At 35.9% G+C, this 14,472-nt stretch overlaps 1 protein-coding gene across 3 annotated transcripts in view; it reads left to right on the plus strand.

Moving 5' to 3' along the window:
* STAG1 (STAG1 cohesin complex component) overlaps positions 1-14,472 on the plus strand; it is a 401,929-nt gene that overhangs the window by 287,219 nt on the left and 100,238 nt on the right. For all 3 annotated transcript variants that reach the window (XM_060638731.3, XM_078432318.2, XM_060638735.3), the window contains 3 exons: positions 5,891-5,989; positions 6,506-6,585; positions 12,780-12,887. In XM_060638731.3, the coding sequence (XP_060494714.1) occupies positions 5,891-5,989; positions 6,506-6,585; positions 12,780-12,887 (287 nt within the window). The remainder of the gene's footprint in view (positions 1-5,890; positions 5,990-6,505; positions 6,586-12,779; positions 12,888-14,472) is intronic.

Consider the following 14,472-nt stretch of genomic DNA (forward strand, 5'->3'; position numbering starts at 1 on the left):
TCAGTGGACATTTCAACTCTTTGGCTATTGTTGATAGTGCTGCTATAAACATTCAGGTGCATGTGTCCGTTTGAAACAGCGTACCTGTATCCCTTGAATAAATACCTAGTAGTTCAATAGCTGGGTTGTAGGGTAGTTCTATTTTTAATTTTTTGAGGAATCTCCATACTGTTTTCCAGAGTGGCTGCACCAGTTTGGATTCCCACCAGCAGTGCAAAAGAGATCCTCTTTTTTTTTTTAAACATTTATTCATTTTTGAAAGAGAGAGCACAAAGGGGGGAGGGCTAGAGAGAGAGAGGGAGACACAGAACCCGAAGCAGGCTCCACGTTCTGAGCTGTCAGCACAGAGCCTGATGTGGGGCTTGAACTCACGGACCATGAGATTATGACCTGAGCCGAAGTCGGCCGCTTAACCGACTGAGCCACCCAGGCACCCCCAAAAGAGATCCTTTTTCTTCACATCCTCAACAACATTTGTTGTTGCCTGAGTTGTTAATGTTAGCCATTCTGATGGTGTGTGGTAGTATCTCAGTGTGGTTTTGATTTGTATTTCCCTGATGATGAGTGATGTTGAGCATTTTTTCATGTGTCAGTTGGCCATCTGGATGTCTTCTTTGGAGAAGTGTCTATTCCTGTCATTTGCCCATTTCTTTACTGGATTATTTTTTGGCTGTTGAGTTTGATAAGTTCTCTATAGATTTTGGATACCAACCCTTTATCTGGTATGTCATTTGCAAATATCTTCTTCCATTCTGCCAGTTGCCTTCTAGTTTTGCTGATTGTTTCCTTCCCTGTGCAGAAGCTTTTTATTTTGATGAGGTCCCAGCAATTGTTTTGCTTTTGTTTCCCTTGCCTCCAGAGATGTGTTGAGTAAGAAGTTGCTGCAGCCAAGATCAAAGAGGTTTTTGCCTGCTTTCTCCTCGAGGATTTTGATGGCTTCCTGTCCTATGTTTAGGTCTTTCATCCATTTTGAGTTTATTTTTGTGTATGGTGTAAGAAAGTGGTTCGGGTTCATTCTTCTGCGTGTTGCTGTCCAGTTTTTCGAGCACCACTTGCTGAAGAGACTGTCTTTATTCCATTGGATATTCTTTTCTGCTTTGTCAAAGATTAGTTGACCATATGTTTGTGGGTCCATTTCTGGGTTCTCTCTTCCGTTCCATTGATCTGAGTGTCTTTTCTTGTGCCAGTACCATACTGTCCAGATGATTACAGCTTTGTAATATAGGTTGAAGTCCGGGATTGTGATGCCTCCTGCTTTGGTTTTCTTTTTCAAGGTTGCTTTGGCTATTCGGGATCTTTTCTGGTTCCATACAAATTTTAGGATTGTTTGTTCTAGCTCTGTGAAGAATGATGGTGTTATTTGGTAGGTATTGCATTGAGTATGTAGATTGCTTTGGGTAATATTGACATTTTAACAATATTCTTCCTATCTAGGAGCATGGAATCTTTTCCCAGTTTTTTGTGTCTTCTTCAATTTCTTTCATAAGCTTTCTATAGTTTTCAGTGTATATAGATTTTTCACCTCTTTGGTTAGATTCATTCCTAGGTATTTTATGGGTTTTGGTGTAATGTAAATGGGATCAATTCCTTGATTTCTCTTTCTGTTGCTTCATTCTTGGTGTATAGGAATGCAACTGATTTCTATGCATTGATTTTATATCCTGTGACTTTGCTGAATTCATTGATCAGTTCTAGCAGTTTTTTGATGGAATCTTTGGGGTTTTCCATGTAGAGTATCATGTCATCTGTGAAGAGTGAAAGTTTGAACTCCTCCTGCCTGATTTGGATGCTTTTTACTTCTTTGTGTTGTCTGATTGCTGAAGCTAAGACTTCCAATACTAGGTTAAAAAACAGTGGTGAGAGTGGACATCCCTGTCTTGTTCTGATCTTAGCGGGGAAAGCTCTCAGTTTTTCCCCATTGAGGATGATATTAATGTTGGATCTTTCATATATGGCTTTATTATCTCAAGCTATGGTCCTTCTATCCCTACTTTCTTGAGGGTTTTTATCAAGAAAGAATGCTGTATTTTGTCAAATGCTTTCTCTGCATCTTTTGAGAAGATCATGTGGCTCTTGTCCTTTCTTCTATTGATGTGATGAATCACATTTATTGTTTTGTGGATACTGAAGCAGCCCTGCATCCCAGGTATAAATCCTACTTGGTGATGGTGAATAATTTTTTTAATGTATTGTTGGATCCAGTTGGCTAATATCTTGTTGAGGATTTTTGCATCCATGTTCATCAGGGAAATTGGTCTGTAGTTCTCCTTTTTAGTGGGATCTTTGTGTGGTTTTGGATCAAGGTAATGCTGGCTTCATAGAGTTTGGAAGTTTTCCTTTCATTTCTATTTTTTGGAACAGTTTCAAGACAACAGGTGTCAACTCCTCCTTATATGTTTGGTAGAATTCCCCTGGAAAGCCATCTGGCCCTGGACTCTTGTTTTTTGGAAGATTTTTTTATTACTAATTTTGATTTTTTTACTGGTTATGTGTCTGTTCAAATTTTCTATTTCTTCCTGTTTCAGTTTTGGTAGTGTATATGTTTCTAGCCATAGAATTTACCCATTGGTTTCTAGCCAAGGAATTTACCCATTCCTTCCAGATTGCCCATTTTATTGGCATATAATTGCTCATAATAATGTCTTATTATTGTATTTCTGCTGCAAACACATCCTCTTCTTGACAGGCCACCTGCATTTGGTTCATTTTAACTCTTTCACTGTATTCCTATTGGGAGTATTCATATAACACAAATGCATTTTAGTAAAAATTAGCATTTCTTCTAGAAGCATGAATTATTGTCCCTTAAAAATACAACTCATTATGATATCATGCTACACAATAATTTTTACAGCTCTTAACATTTTCTTTCAAAAGGAATTTTGCAAAAATGTTGATTAGCTAGAGCGTGTGACAAATATGCCCAGCCTCTTCGTTCAGCAAATCATTTCATCTGTGTTTCTTTTCTGTTTTCATATATTTGTATATTTATTCATTCAAAATTATTTATTGAGAAGCATCTATGTATTAGGCACTGTGTTAAACAGTATTCACATTTGAATAGAATTTTGTGTAATGGAAGACAACAATGCTTTTAGATAGTATAATAGAAATAAGCTTCAGAGTATAGTAGAAACCCAAAATAGATCCATTACCAAAAAGGCAACCGGAGTTTTCATCTAAGTTATTTTATAGTTTCTAAAGTGCTGTCATGGGTACCATCTTATTTAATTAAGTTCCTGCATTGTGGGCAGGGCATGTTATAGGTAAAGAACCAAGACTTAGGAAGAGAGGCAGTCAGTTGAGAGGCATGACTGAATAAAGTGAAGTACGATTCAGTTAGTGTCTTTGCTCTACCTATATTTGGCTGTGGAACTTGGATAGTCATTTCATCTTTGATGGCTTTCTTTTCTTTTTTTTTCTTTTATTTTTTTAATGTTTATTTTTGAGAGAGAGCGCGAGCTGGGATGGGGCAGAGAGGGAGACATAGAATCTGAAGCAGGTTCCAGGCTCCAAGCTGACAGCACAGAACCTGATGCAAGGCTTGAATCCATGAGCCACAAGATCATGACCTCAGCCTAAGTCAAATGCTTAACCTGCTGAGCCACGCAGACGCCCTGATGGCCTATTTTCAAATCTATAATTGGAAAGAAGTGAGGAAACTACCTATATGCTATCTTAGATCTGGGGTTGTGATTTTATGCTGGGAGAGCTCTCCTTAGTCTTTGGCTCATCCATTGTTGATTTCTTGGGAGTAAATATATCACATAATACTTTTTTTGGGTTTCTCCCTATCTTGCCTCCAGGAAGACCATCTCCTTTGAGCCATCTCCATGAATCTCTGGACTGCCCTTTGACTTTGCTGCTCATTAACATATTTATGCCTCCCTTGCGTCTAATGGTTACGTAATTCTACCTTGTCTCTGCTATTCTGTGCTCTTATCTCCATCGCTACCAGAAGCTAAATTTTGAGTGTCTCCTGTCAGCCCTAGTCTACAGAACACTATCACTCTGGATCTTCTCAGTAATGTCTGTGCACCCATCACCAGTATTTTCCTTATTGCCTTGGTAAACAGAGTATTCTCTGGGCCCTTATGAGGAACATATTCAACTGGTAGGTCTTCTGAGCTTATATAATAGATCCTATCCGGCATGCTTTTCTTTGTCTTTAAATTTCTTCCTTTCTCATTGTGCCACAGTGATTCTGGCATCTCTGTTTCATTTAATATTAACCATTGCTTTTTCCTAGAGCTATCCAGCAATGTGTTAGGCCATTTCCAAAGGCCCTTACGGGGCCTTACATCCTCTTTCAAAGGAGACTGCCCTTTATCCAAAAACTCTCCCACATTCTGTTTTCTGTTCCCACACCCTCAGCAACCACTGACATATTCTCCTGGTTCTTGCTGGTTCAAGTTGCCCCATTCCTATAGCACTCCGTAGCATATATTGAGTTACTAATTTCATATTAAAGGGTCATCTTAGAGGTCGTCCTGCCCTGGAGCAAGGAGATTGGGCTGTTTTATCCTGTATCATTCCCCACTGGCTGTAGGCCTTATCATGGAGGAGGGAAAGGGTTTAGACAGGAGGACACTGTGGAGCATAACCTCCCAGGAATCTTTGTGCCAGGTGATTCCTTTCAAGCATGGTCATTTCTCCAGAGAGAGGTGCAGCTATGAACCATTAGCAGTCAACACAGGAGCAAGTAGGAAGATTAGCCTTGTATATTAGGATATGGGGATCTGGGTGGGGCATCAACAGCATCTACTACAGGTGTCTCAAGTTCCTCCTATGTGGTCGAGACTTTACCAACAAACATCATCTCATTCAGTGATATGCTAGAGATAACTTGAATCAGGTTACAAGACATTATGCACATCCCCTTGCAAATACGAGTTCCATAACATCTGTTGTTGGTAGCTTGAAACTGGCTGTAGATGGAGTATTTACATCACAGAAATCTGCAAATGCAACAGTTCAGGGCCCCATCCCCCAGAACTGGTTGTTCAAACTTTGACCAGCATACACCTGCATTTAATCCTTACTACAACTTTATGAAGTTGGTTTCACCATTTAATAAATGAGAAAACTGAGGATCAGAGTGATTAATATACTTGCCATCTCTCATGTTGCTAATAAGCTATAGAATTCGAAATTAAATCTAGTTTTGTTTGATTCTAGAATGTGGACTTCTACTGTTATAGCACATTGCTTTTTTTTTTTTTTTTGAACATAGAAACTTCAGTCTTTTTTGAATCCTTTGAGAGAGTTGGCTAAATTTCTAGGTGATCCTCAATATACTTTGATCACAAACATTTTCTATTCCAAGTTAATGGCTTAATTGAAGATACTCCTCTAGTAAATAGCAGCCTCAGCACATTTCACTTTATCAGTTTGTTTCTGTTTTAAGCATTCTTCTCTTTACCTGTTTTCTTTCCTAACTCCTCTTTGTGGAATGTAAAATGCACCCAGAAAATATTTGTTAAATGAAAAAATGATGACCCTATAATATGAAATTAGTTTTTTCTATGGGATTATTTAATAGTTACATAAAGGGCAAATTAGCATACCCCGCTCTAATTAAAATCATAGGCTAAACATTTTCCCAAAATGCCACAGTACCGTGTGAGAAATACTCTGTTGAATCAGAGTTGATAAATGTTTGAAAAAGGTGTAGCTTACTCTCAAGCAACTAAGGGATTTTCAGTGAATTTTTAATTAAATAGAAGTGCAACACAGACTATACAATTGTTCAGTTCTACCCTATGTTACATTATTATGTAAATTGAATAGTTAAGCTGAAAATTACTTTAGTCTTCACATAGACTTAAATCTTTTCAACTTTTGTGGTGTGGAATTGACTTCTGTTGTGTTTTTATTTGTATTTCTGAAGCAAGGAGAAGTCAGACTGAAATGTTTGAAAGCTCTACAAAGTCTATATACCAATAGAGAATTATTCCCCAAATTGGAGTTATTCACTAACCGATTCAAGGTAAGCATCAAAAATGCTTAGCTTATTTTGTTTTTTACTTTTAACATGCTAGTTCTAGCTAGTTTAGCAAATAACCTTACCATAACAAGTGTTTAGCTCATATTCTTTTCTACATATTTTTTAAATAAGCCTGTATTAAATAGATTAATGAATCTCTGCTTTACAAAAGATATTACCAACATGAGTTCTTATGTATTGCCTTCAGCAGAAGGCTCTCCTGCTTTAAAATAATATTTTCTTTATATACAACTTTTTATAACTATATTAATTTTGTACATGAAGTGTTATTAGTCTCGGTATTAGGGAATGCCAGTTGATGAGAAAGATTTTAGATTATGAACATTTATACTAACCACCTCCTTTATATGTGTAAGACTATGATAATATGGTTTTAAGAGTAAAGCTTTCTATTTAATCTACCATTAATCTTGCATATACTTCCCAAAGATATTCTCTTGGGTCAGTCCCAATTTATTTTCTGCTCATGTTTCATTTGATTTTTAACTTTTTTTTCAGGATCGCATTGTATCAATGACACTTGATAAGGAATATGATGTTGCTGTGGAAGCTATTCGATTGGTTACTCTGATACTTCAGTAAGTATATTTGTTAATAATTTAATCTTGATATTTTAATGTCTTTTTCCCAGCTTTATTGATGTACTTCACATACATAACCCTAATATGTATTGTTATCACATTAGGTTCTACTTTTACATTTTAAGGAAATGTTTTCTGTTTTTCTCTCTTTTTGTTTTTTATTTTGACTTTGTTTGTTTCTTCAATGTAAAAGTTTTCTTTTGCAGTCCAGAGGAAATATCAGCAAAGTAAATACCTTTCTATTTTTAAAAAGAGAGCAAGAAAGAGAAGGTATCCAAAGGGATAGGTTTTTCAAATAGGCTTCTTTGGAATGGTATAGAAGTAGGGGAAGGGAAATAAGCCATTTAAATTGTGTCATTCGTATGATAGAGATTTTTTTAATAGCAGTAGTTTTTATCTATAGAGCTTTGACTAAAAACTGGGAAGAATGCATGTGAGAGAATGCATGTCTTAGCAAAATCATTACAAATCCTTCTCCCAGTTTGTTACATTGTTTCTATCATACACCATGTACCATCTGTACCATGTCTACGGTTTTGATCTTTTTTTACCCCTTTATGCTCTAGTATCATATTCTTTATCATTGTAGCTTTATGATATATGTTATAAGCAAGACCTCCCCTTTTTGGTTGATTCCTTTTTCTTTGCCTTTCTTTTTAAAACCACTAGCTACCTGTGGATTATTTTTCTTCTGTATGATTTTTTTAAGTACATTTGTCTAATTCCTCAAAAACTTCGGCATTTTAAATATTAGAATTGCATTTGGGGTGCCTGGGTGGCTCGGTTGGTTAAGTATCTGACTTCGGCTCAGGTCATGACAATCTTGCGGTCCATGGGTTCGAGCCCCGCGTTAGGCTCTGTGCTGATAGCTCAGAGCCTGGAACCTGCTTCAGGTTTTGTGTCTCCCTCTCTCTGCCCCTGCCCCACTCACACTCTGTCTCAAAAATGAATAAATGTTAAAAAATTTTTTTTTAAATATTAGAACTGCATTTGTTACCAAACAATCTTTCATTCCTAACTGCTGACTCGGAAAGCCAAACGAGTAAACCTTAGTGTTCTGCTGCAGCCATACTCCATCCCAAGGAATAATGAAGCAACTGGACAAATCGAAAGCATAGCTCCTGTCTAGATTTGCCAGCACTGTTGCCAAACGAACTCAGAGAAACTCATTGTAAGAGAAGCCAGTACTCAAGAGATGAGGGCTTGGAAAAGAGAAAGGGAGAAGTTTATTCGGGGTGCTGGCAGCCGAGGGACGTGGCAAGCTCAGGTCTTACCAACTAACTTCTCCATCAGCAAGATGGACACCTAGAGTTTTATAGGGAGAGGCTCTGGGGGGTACGTACAAGAGAGCAGGCAAATAGCGCATCATCATGGACGAGGATCAGTATGTGTTCAGCCCACCATCATGGACAGGGGAGGGATGTGTGGGATGTGGTCTTCCAGGCATTCTGTTACTTATCAGGGCCTTTCTGGTCTGGCAGTAGGGATGTTCCAGTCATTGCAAAACACCTTTAGCAGTGGTGCCTCAAGAAGCTGTGATAGGAAATCATCACAATGGGTTTGGTTAGAACATGTTTGGTGAGAGTTAAGCTGTCTTCTCTGTTTTTGGTTTTAACTATTGAGGTCTGTGGTTGAGGAAAAGGGCTGGCTAACACATTGAATTTTATGATAGATTTAGGAGAGAATTCAGTTTTTTACAATTTTGTGTCATTTATGCATTAAAATGATGCATTTCTCTATTCAAATCTCATTAGATATTCTACATAAGGTTTAATTTTTTCATAAAAGTATTTCTTAGGTCAATTCTGAAATATTTTATGGCTTTGTTGTTATATGATTAGTATTTAGTGTTAATGATATTTTCTACCTGATTATTGCTGAGACATAGAAATGTTTAATTTTTATGTTAGTCTTATACGGGCAACCTGTTAGAACTCTCATGTATTCTGATGAATTGTTAATTCTTTAGAGTTTACTATGTAGATGATATATATATCACCTGCAAACAATTTCAGTTTTGTCTCATTTCCTCACCTTAAAACTTTGGCTTCATTCTCGTGCTAATTGCATTAGGCAGGACTTTGAGCACTGTAATGTATCACTGAGAGTGAACCTTTTTGTTCTTGTTCTAGGATGGCATCTAACGTTCTTGTTGCTGTGATTTCTAAGATAGGTTTTTGATATGTGATAGAAATCACTTTGTATTGTAAATTTTCTGGGAGGTTCCTTTCATGTATTGATGAGACTGAATGAAATTAATAATTTGGTGGTAAATCACCCTGGCATTTCTAGAATAAATCATATTTGAACAGAATATATTTGGTTTTATTGTGCTTTGCTTGAATACAGTGTCATATTTAATATCTTGGGATTTTCACATCTGTGTTTATGTCTAAATTTGACAGAATTTTTTTGTCCTTTATCCAGTTTTGAAATCTAGGTTTTATCCTCTTTGTAAAATTATCTTCAGTAATTTCTTGCCTTTCCTTTCTGAAACAAATGTTCTGTGACAGATTAATACTTCCTTACAATTTTGAGAGTATACTCTTATCAAAGCCATGTTACTTTTGAATTTGAGGAAAAAAAGTCTTTGATTCCCATTTTTACTTCTTCATTGGTTATCTGTCTAAATTAACTTTTATTTCTTACTGTACTAATTTTGGCTTTTAGAAACATTTTTTATATATCAGTTTCATCACAGTTTTTAAATTTTATAGTTGATATTTTTATTACTCTATAAAACTGTGCTATGTCTCTTTTTCATCTATTTTATTTGTATCCTCTTTTTGTTGATCAGTCATGTCTGTCTTACTATTTTTGTTTTTGAGAGACAGAGAACTTGAGCAGGGGAGGGGCAGAAGGAGAGAGAATCTTAAGCAGGTTCCATGCTCAGTACAGAGCCTAACGCAGAGCTCAATATCATGACCATTGGATCATGACCTTAGCCAAAATCAAGAGTCAGATGCTTAACTGCCTGAGTTCCCAGGCACCCCTGTCTTACCTTCTTTTTAATGAACTAGCTTCTTTAAGTCATTTGTTTCATGTTTTCTAATAATTATACTTAAAGTAATGAATACGCTTTTAAGTACTCTTTTACTACTTTTCAAAAAAATTGGACATAAAGTGTTTGTATATACATTTAGTGAAAAATATTTTGATTATCTTTATGATTACTGATTTAATTATGGATTATTCAGTGGTAGGTTTCTGTTCCTTCCAAATCAGATTGTCTTAAGTTGTCCTTTTTTATTTTATTGTATTATCTGAGAATGTGTTCTGAGTGGTTTGGTCATTTTTCTGTATTTTCTAAATATGTTTTAAAAACAACTAACTGCGTGTACAGTTATGTATTTATATTCATTACTTTGAATTTATTTAAATTACCTATATCTTCGAAGTTCTTTTCAAGTCTATTTTAAAATATTTGACACCCTAGTTATTGTTTCCTTGTAAATTTCACAAACTTACCAGTATCTTTCCCTCAAATAAAAAAATACTTGACATTCACCTGTCTGTTTTGTTGGAATTGTCTGGAGTTTAAGATATGTATTGTTAAGGGTGTGTGTGTGTGTCCATCCATCCTTGTGTGTCCTTTATCTAATTTCAATACTTGCTCATTTAGACAAGAGTAAACTTCCCTTTGATATTTCTTCATCCTTTGTTTCTGTGGAAGAGTAATTATTTCGTAGACTTCTTCAAGATTATTTCTCCTGCTGGTTTATTTCTTGAAGAATGTTTCAAATCATCTGAGACCTTGTTGGCTAAAAAATCCTACTTTCTTCACACTTCAGAAAATGGTTTGGCTGGTTTCAAAAGTCTAGTTTTAAGGTTCTTTTCTCCATTTTCTTTGGAGGAGATTTGGGTACAACCTTCTTTAAAAGGTACAGTTATGCCCTCCAGCTCTATCAGATATCCTGATTCATTAGGTACATTGGTCCTTTTAGGGATTCCTCAGAGATCTCTCCCCACTCTAGGTATTTGTGACTTCAGTTTCCCGAGTAGATGGTACCTCCTCTGGCTATTTACTTTTGAGTCTCAGCCCCTGACTTTCATATTTCCTCTGTTGGAGTTGCTTGCCCTATAGGTAGTCTTGTTGGGCAAAGTCTTTTAAAACTATTCAGACTGGCTCCCTTCAGGTATTCCATATCCAGGCTGCAGGTAACACAGCCATTTATGAATGGTCCCCTTGTACCCCTTCTCATCTTAATTTACTACCATGTGTTGCTCCAGTCAGCTTTTCACATTTACACTTTTTTAAGTTCTACACCTGGTACCATTTCCTTAAACCTCCTCACAATTGTAAGGGATGTTTATAAAATTTTTATAGTGGTTCTCTGAAACTTTGGCTCTGATTTCTCTGGGGGAGGTTTCGGAGTTATACAATACTCTGACATTTTCTCTTGAAAGAAATACTCTCTATCCATTGTATTGCTCAATCCCCGGATTTCTATTTGTATATTATTTTTGTGAGTAATGAGCTGAGGATCACAAAACCAGCTTTCTAGTCTTTGACAGCGTTTGTATGAAATGATCTGGCCTTATTTCTCTTGGCTTATGGGATCTCTATCAAAATAACATGTAAAGTCGCATGTAATCCTGTTATATCTCCTTTAAATTCTTTTTCTATCTGTTAATTTTCCTTCTTTGGGTATAGATTATTTTCTTTTCACTTATAAATTTGGGTTCCTGAGTTATCTCATTAAATTTTGTTTCCTGTGAGTTTAACTTTCTCATAAAGGTATTAGCTAATTTAGCTGATGTCATCATATAATTGGGGGAAGGAATAAAACTTAGGCCTTAGCCTTGTACCTCTCCTCATAATTTAGGGGTATGAGTTGGACATGGGCAAAACATTTCTGCCTCAAGACAGAAAACCTCTGGTTATAATTTGTAACTTCTCCTTGACACTGTTAAAACTGTCTCCTTCAGTGGTAATCTCATGACTCTCAGAGTATGGAAGGGAAATACAGGGACGTGTAGGTCATGGGCTAGCCAGTCTGCCTAAACATACTGTTAATTTTTCAGTGCCTCTTGGTTCCAACACAACCCTATTGTAACCCTCGCATGCTATATTTGGCTACTGTTTTTGCTTCACAGTGGAATTAGAACAGGCATTGATGAGAGGGGGAAAATATACTTAAAAAAAAAAAAAAATGCTCTAACCTGTTTGCCATCCTTGATACGCAGCCCTTTTTCATTCAGAACTACAGCCTCTTATACTGTGATGCAACTACCTTCTTTTGCTGCAAAGGTTACTCTGATTTTCTGGTTATTTGACAGTTCCTTCAACTTCCTCTTCTGAGGCATATCTAGGATTGAATTCTGAGGAATGAACTTCTACCCCTACATCTTGTCAAGTACCTGTACAGCCTGAGAATTCTATACTTTATTCATTGTTCATCTCTAATTGTATCAGACCTTTTTAAACATGTTAATAGTCAGGAAATGGATGTTCCTTTTTTGGAAAAAAATTAAAAACACATTGCTGCAAACTAAGAAATGGCTCCTACTTTAAGAATACATGAATAGAAAGATGAGGAATTTGTGTAAGTGAAGGAATGGTTTTGACTACTGAATCCACTTTATATAGAAAGAAGACAAAGTGGTATTGTAAATATAGTGATAAAATATAATTTAAAATGGATATTTTTCTGGGACACCTGGCTGGTTCAGTCAGTGGATCATGTAACTCTTGATCTCGAGTTCGTTAGTTCAGGCCCCATATTGAACGTAGAGCTTATTACTTAAAAAGAAAGAGAGAGGGAGCAAGGAAGTAAGAAAAGAAAGAAAGACAGTTCTGGAAAGAAGAGTTACCTACTATAATAATAATTTAACTGTGAAATGGACAGATATATTCCTAGTGCCTGTCAACAAAAATGTTAGGCACATTTAAAGAAATTTAGCTAATGTGGGCTGCTATATCCCAAGGTGTATGTACCATGGGTGTCTATGTGTGGAAAGAAATGTGGACATTTTATTTTCTTATTTTATCTGTATTTTCTGAATTTTACATAATGATGATTAGGTATATTTTATAATGAAAGAGAAATATACTTTCAAAGTAAGATTAAAAGAGACAAAAATAAAGTCAGTATGCATTGAGTTTTTATGAACTTTACAAAATTTAAGTAAAGATAGAACTGAAAGTAAACATTTATTTTGGCTCAGATGTTGCTTTCTGAATTTTTCAGTGGAAGTGAAGAAGCTCTTTCCAATGAAGACTGTGAAAATGTTTACCATTTGGTGTACTCAGCACATCGCCCTGTTGCTGTGGCAGCTGGAGAATTCCTTCACAAAAAGTGAGTTAATGATCTTTGAAAACAGTTTCTAATTTTGCATTTTGTTTTGTTGTTGTTTTAGAGTTAGTGGAAGAAAGTAATAGTGACTAAAAACAGTGCTACAAGTGGCCACTTCAAATTCCGGGGACTATAATTTTCTTAAAACCTTATGTGCATATCACGAATCAGATCCGCATAAGAATGATGTCCCTTGTGACATACTCCTTTTCCCTGAAATCTAAAAGGATGGTTCTCAGCTAGAGGTGTGAGTGGAGATTGGGGAAGTGCATGAAGTTTATAAAAGCTCCACATGAAGTTTATAATTTATATTTCATTTCACCAGGGTTTTTTTTCCCCCCCCTCTTAAAATTCTTAGTCCTCATCACCTTCTCAACATTTGTAATCTAAAATCACCTTCAAAATGCCTTCCAACTTTTCATGTTTTTTTTTCACTTTTTCTATGGGGGTGAAGATTATTTTGACCAGTAATTTATAGTGATTCTGAAAGCTATACAGTTGCGGTTTAATTAAAAAGCAAAACTTTTATCTTATTACTGAAAAGGCTTGAGCTAATGAGATTTTATGAGTATAATTGTTCTTATGCAATACATTTTGATGGTGGCCTACTGTATGTTCTATAATTTATTAGTAAATCACTCTTAAAGTATAAACATATTTGGGAGGGGGCTGTGTTTTACTTTGTTTTTGTTTTTTCGTTCATAGATTTAACTTAGTGACTTTGATCATTGGCAGGTGAACCCCAAAAGTCTACTACATGTAGTAATTTGTGATATGCTAAGCACAGATATAAATCATGCACCAGGCATCTGTTGTGCATGGGTGATTAACTTTCATAATGAGCAGGCCTAGCCCTCCATTCAGCATCTGCATCTCAGTGCTGCAGCAACAAACTGTTGTGTACTCACTGGTACTTCTCAAAGTGGGAAAAGTTATTTCTATGTGAAAAATCTTTCTTTAAGACAGAAGTTAGCTACTAGTACATGCTGGTAATGAAAATAAGGAAGAATGTCCAGATTTTTCAAGCATGACTTTTTTTAAAGTAATATATTGAATTTGCCACTGACTGTGACATCTATGGCTAATAGAACCGTTCTCTTTCCATATTTATCTTGAGGTGTTGTCTGTCACAAATATCAAGGGTGTACTATAGTCTTAACTTTTCTTCCTTTTCCAGGACTGTTATATTCTCATTAGCGTCTGTTCTCTACTTTACTTTTCAAAAAGCTTTGTGTTTTTAGAATTTATTGCTTTTATAGTTTCTGTGAAAAAATACATTATAGAGGTTGGTTGGTTCTCTACAGAATAGAGGCCATAAACTGGCAGCACTTGTGTCAGAAAGACCCTTTGATATATCTTATTTTATCTACATTGTATTTTGCTAAGTTTGAAATACTTGCTAAAAAGTTTAAAATTGGAATGTTCTACATTAAAAGCCACAAGTGTAATAAGCCTTTGTTATTTCTTATTTCTTTGTGAAAATGAAGCCAATTCCTATTCAAATGGAAGGTTCACTCAAAGCTTGTTCTATGCCCTTGCTCTGGAGGTACAGTTTGAGAACTTTTGATTCTTAATGATGTCTTTGAGC

The sequence above is a fragment of the Panthera onca genome, chromosome C2 (genome assembly GCF_046562875.1).
Source record: "Panthera onca isolate mPanOnc1 chromosome C2, mPanOnc1 haplotype 2, whole genome shotgun sequence".
NCBI classification, from domain to species: Eukaryota; Metazoa; Chordata; class Mammalia; order Carnivora; family Felidae; genus Panthera; species Panthera onca.